The 15,171-nt window shown below is 34.9% G+C and overlaps 2 protein-coding genes across 2 annotated transcripts; both read right to left on the bottom strand.

Annotated features, from left to right (window-relative positions):
* Positions 1-12,491: 12,491 nt before the first annotated feature.
* LOC115230477 lies at positions 12,492-13,560 on the bottom strand. The gene is made up of 4 exons (XM_029800646.1): positions 13,436-13,560; positions 12,805-12,976; positions 12,641-12,770; positions 12,492-12,609 (listed from the first exon to the last, which is right to left on the bottom strand). Exons 1-4 carry the CDS (start codon positions 13,558-13,560, stop codon positions 12,530-12,532), a joined length of 507 nt encoding a protein of 168 aa, XP_029656506.1. The 3' UTR covers positions 12,492-12,529.
* A 57-nt stretch (positions 13,561-13,617) lies between these two features.
* On the bottom strand, positions 13,618-14,044 carry LOC115230476 (serine/threonine-protein kinase VRK1-like). The gene is made up of 3 exons (XM_029800645.1): positions 13,978-14,044; positions 13,834-13,947; positions 13,618-13,772 (listed from the first exon to the last, which is right to left on the bottom strand). Exons 1-3 carry the CDS (start codon positions 13,997-13,999, stop codon positions 13,618-13,620), a joined length of 291 nt encoding a protein of 96 aa, XP_029656505.1. The 5' UTR covers positions 14,000-14,044.
* Positions 14,045-15,171: the final 1,127 nt, after the last annotated feature.

The raw sequence follows: 15,171 nt of genomic DNA, 5'->3' as shown, positions 1-15,171 counted from the left end.
CTCTCTTACATACCTATCCCCTGTCAGCTCAACATGGTCACTCATGTTGCCATAGCACACAATTTTATTTAGTAACTAGCTCGGCAGCTCGCTTCGCTCACCGCGACCTAGCTCCTGCGGAGGGCCTGTTTCATCAAACAACTATAAGTTTATGTAGATGTATAAAACTACCTGGTTTAATGTAACCCTATTCTATCGCCTGTTGATAAACGATGTTTGTCGTCCGTCCTTCCTTGGCATATATGAATAAATTTTCTCTTCTGCCTACCCTCGAGCATCCCACATACAGCTGTCCATGTGAAAAGCACTCACTCTCTAAAAATAACCCAACTACCATTAATGACTGTCCCTGGGCCTTGTTTATTGTCATTGCAAACTTTTTTTTTTCATTTTTTGTGGTTTATTATTTTTTATATTTAATTTTTTCATTTTTCCTTTGTAATTTCCTTTTTTTTCTTTTTTTATTTTTTTGTTTTTTACTGGCGGAAATGGGGCAGGGGGAGATGCGGCAGGCGGAAATGCGGCAGGCAAGAAAGCGACACACAAAAAAGATTTAATTAATTACCTTATTAAGCTGACCGTTTTTTCTTCAGCCTCGTTTTTCCTCCTTCGGTTATCTATTTAAAAAATTATTTTTGAATAATAAAAAAGTTTAGGAAAAGAGGCATACCGAAAATAAATTCTATCTTTACGAAAAACTCAAGTAAATAGTTAATATTTTTACGCAAATTCTTCTGATTGCGCTGTCATTTGGTGGTAAATTGTGTTAATGGTTGTGCTAATGTGGTTTCAACTATCAAAGTGTTTTTCAAAATCTGTTAATTGCACACTCTATTCAAGGTCGTGCGTCAATTGGTGGTAAATTGTGTTAATGATTGTGCTAATGTGGTTTCAACCATCAAAGTGGTTTTTCAAAATCTGTTAATTGCACACTCTATTCAAAGTCGTGCAATCTGTGAGTGCACATTCTGTCAAAGTCAAATATGATAATAGCTTTAATTTTGATTCATGGTCGATAATGATATATGCATTTAATTTTAAAGAGAAAAACATAGGATGAATTGAATTTCTTTATCGCGAATAATTGGGAGTTCATCATTGTTAATATTCTCGCTGTCGTTTTCATCAAGGATATTCTTAATACGTGAGATTTTTGCCTTGAAGGTTTTAATGGACCTCATCATGAATGTCGAGGACATTCGCGTTGTTCATTTTAACCAAAATGCAGAAAATTTTTTTTTAATTTTTTTTGGGGGGAAGGTTTTAAGGACTTCATCATGTAAATCGAGGACATTGTAGTTGTTCATTTTAACCAAAATGCAGAAATTTTTTTTTTAATTTTTTTGGGGGGGAAGGTTTTAAGGACTTCATCATGTAAGTCGAGGACATTCTAGTTGTTCATTTTAACCAAAATGCAGAAAATTTTTTTTTAATTTTTTTTGGGGGGAAGGTTTTAAGGACTTCATCATGTAAGTCGAGGACATTGTAGTTGTTCATTTTAACCAAAATGCAGAAATTTTTTTTTAATTTTTTTTGGGGGGAAGGTTTAAGGACTTCATCATGTAAGTCGAGGACATTGTAGTTGTTCATTTTAACCAAAATGCAGAAAATTTTTTTTAATTTTTTTTGGGGGGGAAGGTTTTAAGGACTTCATCATGTAAGTCGAGGACATTCGCGTTGTTCATTTTAACCAAAATGCAGAAAATTTTTTTTTAATTTTTTTGGGGGGGAAGGTTTTAAGGACTTCATCATGTAAATCGAGGACATTGTAGTTGTTCATTTTAACCAAAATGCAGAAATTTTTTTTTAATTTTTTTGGGGGGGAAGGTTTTAAGGACTTCATCATGTAAGTCGAGGACATTCTAGTTGTTCATTTTAACCAAAATGCAGAAAATTTTTTTTTAATTTTTTTGGGGGGAAGGTTTTAAGGACTTCATCATGTAAGTCGAGGACATTGTAGTTGTTCATTTTAACCAAAATGCAGAAAATTTTTTTTAATTTTTTTTGGGGGAAGGTTTTAAGGACTTCATCATGTAAGTCGAGGACATTGTAGTTGTTCATTTTAACCAAAATGCAGAAAATTTTTTTTTAATTTTTTTGGGGGGAAGGTTTTAAGGACTTCATCATGTAAGTCGAGGACATCGTAGTTGTTCATTTTAACCAAAATGCAGAAAATTTTTTTTAATTTTTTTTGGGGGAAGGTTTTAAGGACTTCATCATGTAAGTCGAGGACATGTAGTTGTTCATTTTAACCAAAATGCAGAAAATTTTTTTTTAATTTTTTTTGGGGGGAAGGTTTTAAGGACTTCATCATGTAAGTCGAGGACATTGTAGTTGTTCATTTTAACCAAAATGCAGAAAATTTTTTTTTAATTTTTTTGGGGGAAGGTTTTAAGGACTTCATCATGTAAGTCGAGGACATCGTAGTTGTTCATTTTAACCAAAATGCAGAAATTTTTTTTTAATTTTTTTTGGGGGAAGGTTTTAAGGACTTCATCATGTAAGTCGAGGACATTGTAGTTGTTCATTTTAACCAAAATGCAGAAAATTTTTTTTTAATTTTTTTGGGGGGAAGGTTTTAAGGACTTCATCATGTAAGTCGAGGACATTGTAGTTGTTCATTTTAACCAAAATGCAGAAAATTTTTTTTTAATTTTTTTTGGGGGGAAGGTTTTAAGGACTTCATCATGTAAGTCGAGGACATTGTAGTTGTTCATTTTAACAACCAAAATGCAGAAATTTTTTTTTAATTTTTTTGGGGGGGAAGGTTTTAAGGACTTCATCATGTAAGTCGAGGACATTCTAGTTGTTCATTTTAACCAAAATGCAGAAAATTTTTTTTTAATTTTTTTTGGGGGAAGGTTTTAAGGACTTCATCATGTAAGTCGAGGACATTGTAGTTGTTCATTTTAACCAAAATGCAGAAAATTTTTTTTAATTTTTTTTTTTGGGGGGAAGGTTTTAAGGACTTCATCATGTAAGTCGAGGACATTGTAGTTGTTCATTTTAACCAAAATGCAGAAAATTTTTTTTTAATTTTTTTGGGGGGGAAGGTTTTAAGGACTTCATCATGTAAGTCGAGGACATTGTAGTTGTTCATTTTAACCAAAATGCAGATAATTTTTTTTTAATTTTTTTGGGGGGAAGGTTTTAAGGACTTCATCATGTAAGTCGAGGACATCGTAGTTGTTCATTTTAACCAAAATGCAGAAAAATTTTTTTTTAATTTTTTTGGGGGGAGGTTTTAAGGACCTCATCATGTAAGTCGAGGACATCGTAGTTGTTCATTTTAACCAAAATGCAGAAAATTTTTTTTTTTTTTTTGGGGGGGAAGGTTTTAAGGACCTCATCATGTAAGTCGAGGACATCGTAGTTGTTCATTTTAACCAAAATGCAGAAAATTTTTTTTTAATTTTTTTTGGGGGGGGAGGTTTTAAGGACCTCATCATGTAAGTCGAGGACATCGTAGTTGTTCATTTTGACCAAAACGCAGAAAAATTTTTTTTAATTTTTTTTGGGGGGAAGGTTTTAAGGACCTCATCATGTAAGTCGAGGACATCGTATTGCCAATTTGAAGTTGGTGTGCACACACAGACAGACAGACAGACAGACACACAGACAGACACACAGACAGACAGACAGACAGACACACACCATACCATTTTATTATTAAGACATAAAATATATTATTTTCAAATAATTAAGTCAGATCTGAGGGGGCAAATCCATCCTAACATGGTTAAGTCCGAAACAGAGGAAACCTCCACAGCAAACAGAACCATTTCGACAGAAGACACAAACTGGTCCTTGAAGGGGACATTTCTGACCAATTTCAATTTCGACCAGTTTGTTGTAATAAAAATCTCGCTCTTTGGTCAGACACTCAACTCTGGAGTTGAAAGACTCGACTTGAGCCTCCAACTGTGTGATTCCTGGTCTATCTGAGTTCTGAGTGAGGACCCCAGACGGGACTACGACTGTGGCACAAACAATACCCATTCTGGGCATGGATTTACCACTTCTGGCCTTGAGTGCATCGTACGTCTCCACCTCAATGGTGTAGTTAGCGAGGAAGAAGAGTCTGAACCACTGGACGAACTCGTAGTTGTCCTGATAGCGTCCCTTCACCAGCTTATCTACTGGAATGGACAACAAATGCCAAAAATACGGGAGGCAATTCAGAAGAGTGAGGGCAAGATGACTATGCGGCAGTTGGCCGTGGCTCTGTCATATTTTATGAGTGGAGGGGTTAGTCCATGAGGTCACATTCAGGGTGACTTGGGAACTGGTGGCCACACAGGAAATGAGAATTGATTGGAATGATGTGCTCAAAGGATTGGACAATGATCATATCATTACCGACGGACATAAACTGGCCGCACTATTTTCATTGGCCTGCAATGATTTAAATATGTCACGAGCTGGACCCGTTACCGAGCCGGACGCGTTTGAAATTCAACTTTAATTTCTCAGGTGATTTTGTCAATAAAAAATTTATAAATTGACAAATACCGACAAGTACAAGACAGGTTTTATTTCCCAACAAACCCATAAATTAATGTTAGGGAAAAAGCCAAGAGCAGAACAAGAGGCTAATTAATGTGGGTTTGATTTCATTGTATAGGGTCATTTTATGAGACACCACATGTCTCTTCTTAGCATATACCCAAATTAGAGATTGAAACCAGAAATAGCAATGAGATCTGTCAAATTATTACCCCCTCACAACCTAAACCAAATTAGCGTTCAGTATTCATTGATTTTACTTTTTCTTTTAAGGTCTACTTATTTATTTATTTTATTTTGAACACCAAACAGACACAAGTAAACCAAACTAATTAACGGTCTTGTAGGCATCCAGAAGGATGACCCAAAGGGACGACCAATGGGTGTGTGGGTAGCAAATGATCCTTTAAGGTCTACTTATAAATTATTTTATGGGATTCAATGGAAAACTTAAGTTATTTTAATTTTGAATCATGTTAAAATTTTAAATCTTTTAATAAATATATTTGTTTACTTTACCTTGTTGCCCAATTCAAAGCACACAAGTGAAACGCGTCCGGCTTGTGACAAAATATCCGATTGTCGTGTAGTAACATATTTAGTGACTGGATTCATAAGGAAGTCCAGGTTAGTACTCGTATTGACCTTAGTTTAATATTATAAAAATGATGTTGGAGTGCAGAGATATCTTTGATCTGATTCCACACGCCTCCCGAGTGCTTTTAATCGAGAAAATAAACGTTCCCTTCTTGGACTCGACCAAACGACATCTCATTTGGTGGTCCCCTGAGATGTTACGATTAGGACTTGCACTGACATGTGTGCCTGTCTCATGTTCGATAGCTCAGGAAATGCGTTGCAGGAAAATATAATCAAGTTGTTCAATCCCCCGATTGAGTTGTGTTCATAGCAATTGTAAATTGCGGCACAGTTGTGATTGCGTGACAGGTGGATTGGCGCAATCCTCTCAAAATGAGTCTCGTATGCTCACTAATTAGGTTCTTTTTCCAAAACAAGGATTATTGGTCATTTTTTCGTTTTGCTGTCCAGGTTTGTCAGAGTATTATTATTTTAGTTGGACGTCGATGTCGTGCATGCAATAAAGAAGGCGTTGGAGATGATTTGCCTATCCACTAGGGATTATTTTGAGGCAATGTACAGAATGACCTGCAATGTCGAGGTAGTTCTCGATTTACACGTAGAAATTACACGACATTCGTTTTTCGACGAATATTCTTTTCAGTTACTACTACAACCGCTATTGTTGGCTGCATGACAAACATTGGACGCCCGACGGGTGGTTGATGGTCAACGTGGAGAAATACGGGAATGGTGATTTTATTTTCTCATTTCAGGAATCATTGAGAAAATCATCACATTCGTCTACTCCGTTTTTCTCAAACAGAATGAAAAGGAAGATTACACGCTCATGATTGTGCACTCAGCACTCCGAATCACCAACACTCCACAACTCTCCAAACTAAGGGCTCATATTAGCGTCCTCTTCTTCTCAGTCGTGTTGTTATAATTAGTTTTAGAATAAAAAGAATTCATCTACCGCAGAGGCAGCCCGGAAGCTGACGCGTCTTCCGGAATGTGGCCCTATCTGCTAATGATGACGACGTTCAACAGCGTACGACACACTTGCTGAGGGCAATCAAGACTGGTTACATTACCCTTGACCACTTTATTCCTTATTTCACCAAGGTGTGTTCTTCAAGAGAAATTCAGAATACGGTTGAAGCGTGTTGTGCTATTTCAGTCTCACTACAATCTGTTAATGTCCACAAACACCAAAGAACTATACAGCCTCCACACCTTCACTTTAAGCGTGATTGAGAACCTGACTGTTACTCTGTTGGCAATGTACACATACAAACTATACACGTATTGTGTTACATTTAAATTGCAGTCCAGATGCGTGGTCTTGTCTTATGCAGAAGGTGGACTCGATTGCCTCATCCCTCGAGGAGAAAAGGTTTAATTCAGTGGTCGCAATGAACTATCTTCTAAATTCTATAAGGTTTTCCATTCTTGCTATTTCAGAATGTGGGATTCCTGTGCGAAGGAGTATATTAGTTTTATGGATTATTACTCTCTAATATTGGAAAGGACCCTTTCATTGGACGAACACTCCCGGACATATGTCCCTATAACATTCGGATGAACATTCGGATGAACCACTTGATGCTCGATCATATGGCATATTTCAAGATTTTGTGATTGTGCTTGAACAAGTCATTAACGAGATTAACAAGGACAACATTGGTTAAATGGTTGTGTTCCCACGTCACAGTGCAGGTCATCAAGATGGTCGGACATCGAAGAATGACGAAGAACTTGTGTAAATTCTTTACACAAGTTTTTGCTTAAAAAACTGCTGCGAATTGAAAAGCAGATACACCCTTATTGCGTGCAACTTGTCCTTGCACTTGATCACGAATCTGGGACCTCCGATCTTTACGACATGGTCCTCTTACAAACACTCCAGACTAGAATTGTATGTTCGAATGTCGTTCATTATTAGAGTTTGATGGTTAAAGTTCGGGAGGGGACGTCTCTCCACATTCTGAGTATAATGGGGCATTGGTTTGGATGTCTTACTATTGCCATCGACCGAGGATTCCCTCTCACTGTTCTACTTTCCACTACAATTTAGAACTATAATCCGTATCACATGACTCAGATACTCTATTTCTTCCCAGCTGGCGTCGTGTTGAATGCTCACGTGCTTTTTATAATCGAATTCCTGAAATGTTCAAAATATTCAGAAATTGTATTGTGAGGAGTATTCAGTGTAGGTCTTTGCAATGCAAATCCTTATGTGCTGGGAATAATGAAATTGATTATGTTACTGCATGTGCAGGGAAGATGTTACCGAGACATTCTTCAAGTCTTTTTCTGTGCAGTCGGGGGTTGTTGTGTGTGAGTTAGTGAATAGGAGGCAAGTGTTGAAAGGATTGTCATGTCACAACAATTCCAAGTTAGTTTGCAGCCAAAGATGACTAATGTTCTGCAAAACACTTTAGGCCAGTTCTACAACCTTGACGTAACCTGTTGTGGTTTATTGTAGTCGGAATCTATTCTTTCCAAATGTAATGAAATTTGTTTTCAAAACTGGACTCTATTTATCGATACTATTCGATTTACTAATGAGAATTACTTGGAACACTACAATGTTCTGCGTTTGGTTATTCCAGGCGGAGATGTACAATTACTACCAGTCATACCGCCCATCACCAACAGTCCTTTCTCTCGTCAGACTTGTAATTATGTTAGTTTCACCTATAGACCATTCACGTCTTTTTCCAGTATTTCAGTGGACAGTTCTTTAAAGGAAGACAGTTCGAGTCAAACTATATTTCTGACTTTATGCTCTACTTTTTCCGTTATTTGTACCACGAGACTCCCTTCCACACATCTGTTCAACAAAACTTCCTCATGTATTTGCAGGGTTGTAGAGTTCTAGTTATGTGTGGGCCGAGGATGTCTCTATTCGACGTAATTTGGAGGCCAATTTGTTTATAGTCACATACATTGTTCCTGTCACGGAATTTGACGACTTTATGTCCCAGGTGTGTCTGTTTTTTTATTTTAGTCACTAATCGTAAGGGAGCCGGATTAATACTTGTTTTTCATAGCAGTTCATGAAGATGGCGGTTCGTTTTTTGTGATATTCATAGAATACTCCGCTTCAACCTCTGGTCAAATTAATGGCTGTTCTCAAGCAGACGCGGGAAATGTAAGGGTTATAACTCATTCTAGCCCACAAATAACAACAAGTCCCAGGGAATCATCGAGCGTCACAACTAGCGGAAGATTTGCTGGTAGTACTTTCCGGCAAGAAAATTGGTTTACGGACACACCATGACCATGTTCTGACCTTAATTTGTGACAATTCACTGATTATGTCTGTTTGCAACGATGATACGATAACTGCTGTTGTCTACCATTATTTCCTGATTTGCCGTTCTTTTTCAGACTGGTACTGATCATTTTCCATAGAATAGGTTGGTGAGACAATTCGACGAACGATCCTATATCTTCTCCACTCTGTTGTTCTACTTTGTTGACCAATTGACTGTTTTCTATTCAACCTTGGTCGTTAACTCAGAAAGATTTACCTCACATCCTCGGATGTCAATTCTTCAAGCTGTGAATATTGTGTTATAATTTGTAGTTGCTGACTGTGCTTTCCATTCTGATGGCCGAGGAAAATTGTCAGCAAATTTGCTACCAACGAATACTCATTGGTCTGTTTAAACGACTCACTGAAGTGCTAAAAGGCCCGGACTGTGCTCAGGCACTTTTTTCTTTTCGTTGGCATTTTGGGTATATAAATAGAAATTTCATGGAGGAGTCTCAGCCTGCGAAGTTAGACAGATTCGCCTTTTCGTGGATGTCTCTTCTTTCTAATCGGTTCGTTCTTGCCCGATTTCTCCGTAACCTGAGAGATAATTGGAAGACATATTCCTCCTTGGTAAAATACTCTCTCATATATACTCAAATCATTTTTGAACACGAGGTGTCACTCTGTTCGTCAGTCAGTTTCTTCTTCATCATCATTTCGCTAGCAGTTAGGACTTGCTTAAACTGTAGTTTAAATTTAGCGATTTTTCCTAGATAATGTATTATAATCACTGTAATTCAAAAAAAGTTATTACTTTTCCACGCAGTCAATTTATAAATTATTCATTTCTTCTTTTTTTTTTTTTTAATTTGTACAATATAATTAATAGAGAATTAATGTCGTGAACTTGAGGGTTAGTCCGACGACGAAGCACTGCGGATAGAGAGGCAGTTCCCGCGAAGAATTGCAACCGAGATGCGCTGGAAAAGCCAGCTCGTCTCCCTCCGGTCATTTGTATTCTGTGAGATTCTTCCTCCCACAACCCGTAACAGATTTTCTACCTTCTTTCCAACCACACCGGAGGTCTCAAAGGCTAGGGGGACAAACTCAACGACGTTCGGAAGCACAGCGTACTTCGTCAACTTCCTTTCTTCTGCCAGCGCACATGCGTAGCCTGGTTCATTTCTTCTGAACTTGGAAACTCCTGAAAAAATTCTGCCAAAACTTTTATACTGAAATAATAAAATATAATATGAGGTTAAAATTAGCTTATAAATTTAATATTGTAATTATTTTTAATTTTATTATCTTTTATCTGTTTTTATGTCATCTAATAAATTTTACAAAAAACTCAAATACAAAAAAAATGATTCGTTATGCTACTGGAACTTGAATTTTTATTTAGTTCTTACCTTTTTTACAAAAAGTTTCACACTGCGATATCGGTGTTTAACTCTCAAATTGAAACAAATTTTTAATAAAAATTCAAAAAATTAATTAATTTTCTTTTTAAGCCGATGAATTTTATCTTTTGAGCCATCTTTTTTCTCAATCTCAGCATAGTTATTTGAAAAAATCTGAACCATTTTAACCGGAGAACCATATGGACTTTCAAATTTATTTAATTTTAGTGAAGGATTCGTTCCAAAATCCTTTTTTATTCGGACCTATATTTATAAATTTTTATAGAAAACCATATCTCCCAATTTAAAATCATTTTTATTTCGATGAACAGACATTTTTTTATTCATTCTACGATAATAAGGTGAGTTGATATCGATTGGTCTGAAATTTATTTTAAATTTCGACGATTCAATGTTATTAGACGTTTTTAAACTTGTTTCATCAAAAAATTTGACGATTATTTAATACCTTGGGTTGCACAAATTTTGCTAAACTGTTCTTCGAATTGTTGGAATCGTTCATGTTCGGCATTTTCTAAATCAATTTCTTCATCAATTTCTAAATTATGACCAAAAATAAATACCTCTTGATTCACTAAAAGGATATTCTGGAACCATTGCATTAAATCCTGGAATTCCCCTGAATCTCATAAAGGGAGTTTCACCTATTTTTAAAGAATAGTTTAAAACCCGTAGAAGAATGAGTAGAGAGATTATACCAGATAACTGCATCTCCAATACAGTTAATCCACTTTTTGGTACTATCCTCAGATAACATTTTCGAGATTTTGCGCGTAATCGTTTGGTTGAAGCGCTCAATGATCCCTTGACTGCGTGGATTGTTAGGCCTTCCGTGAATTTGGAGTATGTTGTATTTTCCACACAAGTCAGTAAGGTAAGAATTCTTGAACTCTGTCCCATTATCTGTTTGTAGATATAGACATGGTCCATGCTCGATAAATATATCTTGAATATTTTTTGAAACCTCGAGTCCAGATTTATTTTATAGCTTTCTTGTGAATCCATATTTGCTGTATACATCAATACAAGTTAACAGCCATGAAAAAGAATCATTGGAACTCGAAAATCTAAAATAATCAGAAAAAGCACCTTTTAAGATCGATTAAATCCATTTGAAACCTTTCATTTGGTTTATTAGCAAAAACGTGAAATTCTGTATCATGGTCCTTTAAAGGTCCAGAAAAGCGGCAAATGTCACAGTTGATAACAACATCACGGACGATTTCACGTTTAATAAAAAAATCTTTGCCTACACAATCTCTCAAGTTCATTTTGACAGGAATGGCTAACTTCGTGAATTCCTTGACAAAGTCTTCTCATTTTTTCATGATCATCAGAAGTAATAACTAATTTGTGACTCCCGTTTTCAACACGATAATAAAGGCAGTCATTTAATAGTATAAAAGATTTTGACTTGGTCAAAAGCCTTCTTTCCTGATATCTATTTCTTGTCTTTACATCGATCCCTTGGAGAATCGACTTGATTTGATCATATTCATTGTTATTTTTTATATAACTTCTTTTGTTTTGGAAAACCAAACGTGAACAATCCATAGTATATAGCGTGCGTAATATTTAATAAAAATTTGATGAAAAAAAGATATTAACAAATTAATAAATATATTATAATATTTTTAAAGTGCCATTTGTGTCATTATATTCAATAATTTCGAAAAAATTTATAAAAATTACAATATGACTAATCAATAATGTGCGCTCGGGGCGTAGTGCGCGTTGTGCATGCGACATATTATTACAAATATTACTTATGCTACAATAATATTTTATTAGTAAGGTTTATTTAGTACATAAGAAAATTGAAAAAATATTTTAATTTAATTTTTAAGGTTCTTTGTAATAGTATTTAAAGCACGTTCCTAACGTATTTAAATGCAAGCAAACTACAAAAACTCTAGATATTGATAAGAATAAGAATATGATTACTAGGGCGATTTTTTAACATAAAAAATAAAAATTAAACTTTATTAATCAAAAAACTAAAAAAATTACCCCACAAATTTAACTTTATAACTTTAATAAAAGGACTAAAGAAAAAAGGTCATTGGCAGATAGCCAGAGTATTGCCTCTGACTATGGCTATGGATATTCGTTCGGTTAAATACCGGTGCTCACACGGGTCGCCGGTAACCCTTTCTACTTTATAACTAAACAATAAATATACTAAAACTGCTTGTTACACATACAATACTTTTCTTAATTGTCTTGTTAAAAATTTCGGTTAAATCATAGAAAACTCTTTATTTAAGAGAAAGTTCTTTCAACCAAGCAAGAGGTCGGCTGAAAATTCGGGAGTTATAAATACTCGGCAGGAGATAGGTGTAAATTAGTTATGTTGAATATGTTCGAAATATCATTTAACTATTTTGGCAGGTAAAACTTGAACATAAAATTTTACCTGATTTCATAAGATTTGCGGCATCAGAAATTAACAAAAAGAAATTTCCCCCTTGAAACAAATTATTTCGAAGTACCTCGTCGACTATCTGTTACAAATGGCAAATTTGAGAGATGGCCAATTAGCACAATTGTGTCTAAATATTACAAAATCTAAATAAGATCGCTTAAAGAAATCCTTTATTTTGTCAATTGTGCTTAGAACATATCGGAGAGTATGCTAATAGAAAAAATAAATTTTGATTACAAATAAATAGCAAAAAATACTAACAATTAACAAATTGATTAGTTTTAAAGTAGAATTAAAAATCAAAAAAATAATAAAATCAAAAAATTATTTAATTGAGTCCATATTAACTTGAATTTGGACACTAGTTCTATTACCCGTAGGATAAACAATTTTAGTGCCTCTTTCTAAATAATTAAACCCAAAACATCATCTAACGAATATCCGCAGACGGATGGAGATCAAAATACTCTGCAGTCGTCATAGATTGGCTGTCTGCTTTTTTATCCGTCCCACTGTCACTATCAATTCGAATTCGCTTCGAAGTTGAATATAACGGCTCCACTTTCTACAAAAATTCACAAAATCACTACAACCTTTACCTGCTTTTTGCCAATCTTTACATTTGAGGCCAATAAACCCCTCAATGCCTCATAATTTGGTTTTTCGTCATATTCAAGAGCAGCAACCTGCTCAACAAATCCCAAAAGTCCAGGTGGTGGTTTAGAAGTAGAAAAACACGTTTTTATAAACTTTTTTGGGTTTTTTAAATGTCTAAATAATAATTATATTCCTGTGATACTCGTCTTTTAATTTGGCGACAGAACTCACGTCTGATGTGACGGCATCCCATGGAAGGAAACCACACAACCAGCGAATAAGACAAAATACAAGTATTTCAAAATCTCCTCTCCTCGAAGGATCAGCACCCACGTGTGCATCTCTGCTGGTGAACTCGATAGTTCCACTATGACACTTTTTTGGCTTTGGAGTATATTTTGTATGAACTCCATTGGCAGTATACCGATATGACAACCCAAAATCTGCCAAAACATACTAAATCAATTCACCCACGCCAACAAACCCTATCTCTGAAGTTTTTTGCTAAAGAACTCAGCAAATTGGAAGCTTTGATGTCAGCATGAACATACTCATGTTCGTGTAAGTATTCCAAAGCGTTAACCTGCAGTAATAAAATAAAAAATTAACAATGTCAGTAGAAATCTGATATGCCTCATTGATAGCGAGTTTATAATTCTTGCAGGACATGATCTTTGATTGAAGATCATCTCCAAATCTGTCCATAACAAGAAACCGATATTTTCTTCCGCCATAATTATGGAGTCCAAATCCGACATAACGCGGGAGACCAATAAAGCATAAATTGTGATCAATGCACCACTTGCTCACTATTTTTAAATGAAGTTCGACTTTATACGATTGTTTTCGTTTAATGCTCGAATATAAACTTGTTTTTCACAGAAGAGAGGACCGCTTTCGTTGGCTTCCAATTTAATGACATATTTCGCTTGAGAATACGAATTGTTAAGCAATCCGACATTCATATGAGCTAATATAATTATTGATTTATTTAAAAATAAATTATATTTTTGTGATATTTTATGGTAAACCTGTATGGATAAATCCAAACCCGCCTTTTGCAAAAAGAGGGCCAAGACACCAGCTCACATTAGAAGCGTCGGTAAGGATCTCTCCTATTTCCATTTCATCAACTGACTTATCAACTATAAAGGCATTATTTTTAATATAAATACCTTTTCTTATAGAACGAGGCATGTTATTTAACAATAAAAATCGCAGCACCACAAAAGCAAATAAGCAGCAAAAGATCTATTGTTAATTAATTTGAAATATTATATTAAAATAACTTAATTTATTTAAATTCGACATCGAGCGTTACTTTTGAAAAAAAAACTCTTGACTTTTATCGATGCTAAACAAACATAGCTTACTAAAACAAACTAAAAATTGAATAACTTCTATTATAGACAAAGAAAAGTATTTTAATGTAAAACAATGGCAGGTGTCAAAACACTGAAATCCGTCATAAGTCGCCATAAATAATTATCCACGTTAAAATAATTACGTTACCCTAATGCCCCATCCCCGGGTACAAATAATGCAAAGTACAACTTATTGAAATTTATCTTTGAATGGAAAACCGGGGATATTTTGAAAGTTAGAAAGTTCTGACTAAAAAAGAAAGCTGCAAATTTTATTTTTATTGAGGGAAAGCTATATTAGCAAAATATCAATCGAGTTAACCCGGTTAACAAATCCCATCAATTTTTGCGGCGTTAAAACCTTTTTTGAGGCTACTTCAATTTTTTCCAATATTCTTAGCCTATATTTAGAAATTCTCCAAATTGAAAAAGGCATTTTGATATTACGGAAACGGTTGGAATTGTTCTTGAGAGAGCCTTTTCCTCTCGAATCTCTAATTAAAAATAAAAAAAGAGGGAAACAACGGAGAAGAGGCATACGTTGTCTCATTAACTTTCTCTCTTTTTTTTCGGCTTTTCCGTTTTAATAAAAAATTCATTCATTCATATTTAGAAATTGAAGAATTATCCGGAGTTTTGTTATAGTTGAGAATTATTGACATCTTTTCTCTATTTCCCTATCAAGCCAATTTTGTACCGTTGTAAAAGACACAGATATTGAATAATTATTTCTTAATTTTTCCGCACTTTCTTTCAAAGTGATCTAAGGATCAGCTCCAATGCAACTGATTAATTCATTTATAATTATTTGACTTTTTTGAATGTTTCTTACCTCCTTTTGGATGTCTTTCATTATCTTTATTTTCAATCCAATTATAAGCTGTTCTCAAATTCACTCCAAAAGAAGAACATAGAGACTTTCAATCTCCAAAACGTGCAGTGTTTCAATTATTATTTTTTTGTTTCATTACTATATTGGCGATATCTTGTTTTTACAATCATCAG

Source organism: Octopus sinensis, unplaced genomic scaffold, assembly GCF_006345805.1.
Source record: "Octopus sinensis unplaced genomic scaffold, ASM634580v1 Contig15598, whole genome shotgun sequence".
In the NCBI taxonomy this organism is placed as follows: domain Eukaryota; kingdom Metazoa; phylum Mollusca; class Cephalopoda; order Octopoda; family Octopodidae; genus Octopus; species Octopus sinensis.
The sequence above is the reverse complement of the archived record's forward strand: the minus strand, read 5'-3'. Positions and strand labels throughout refer to the sequence as shown.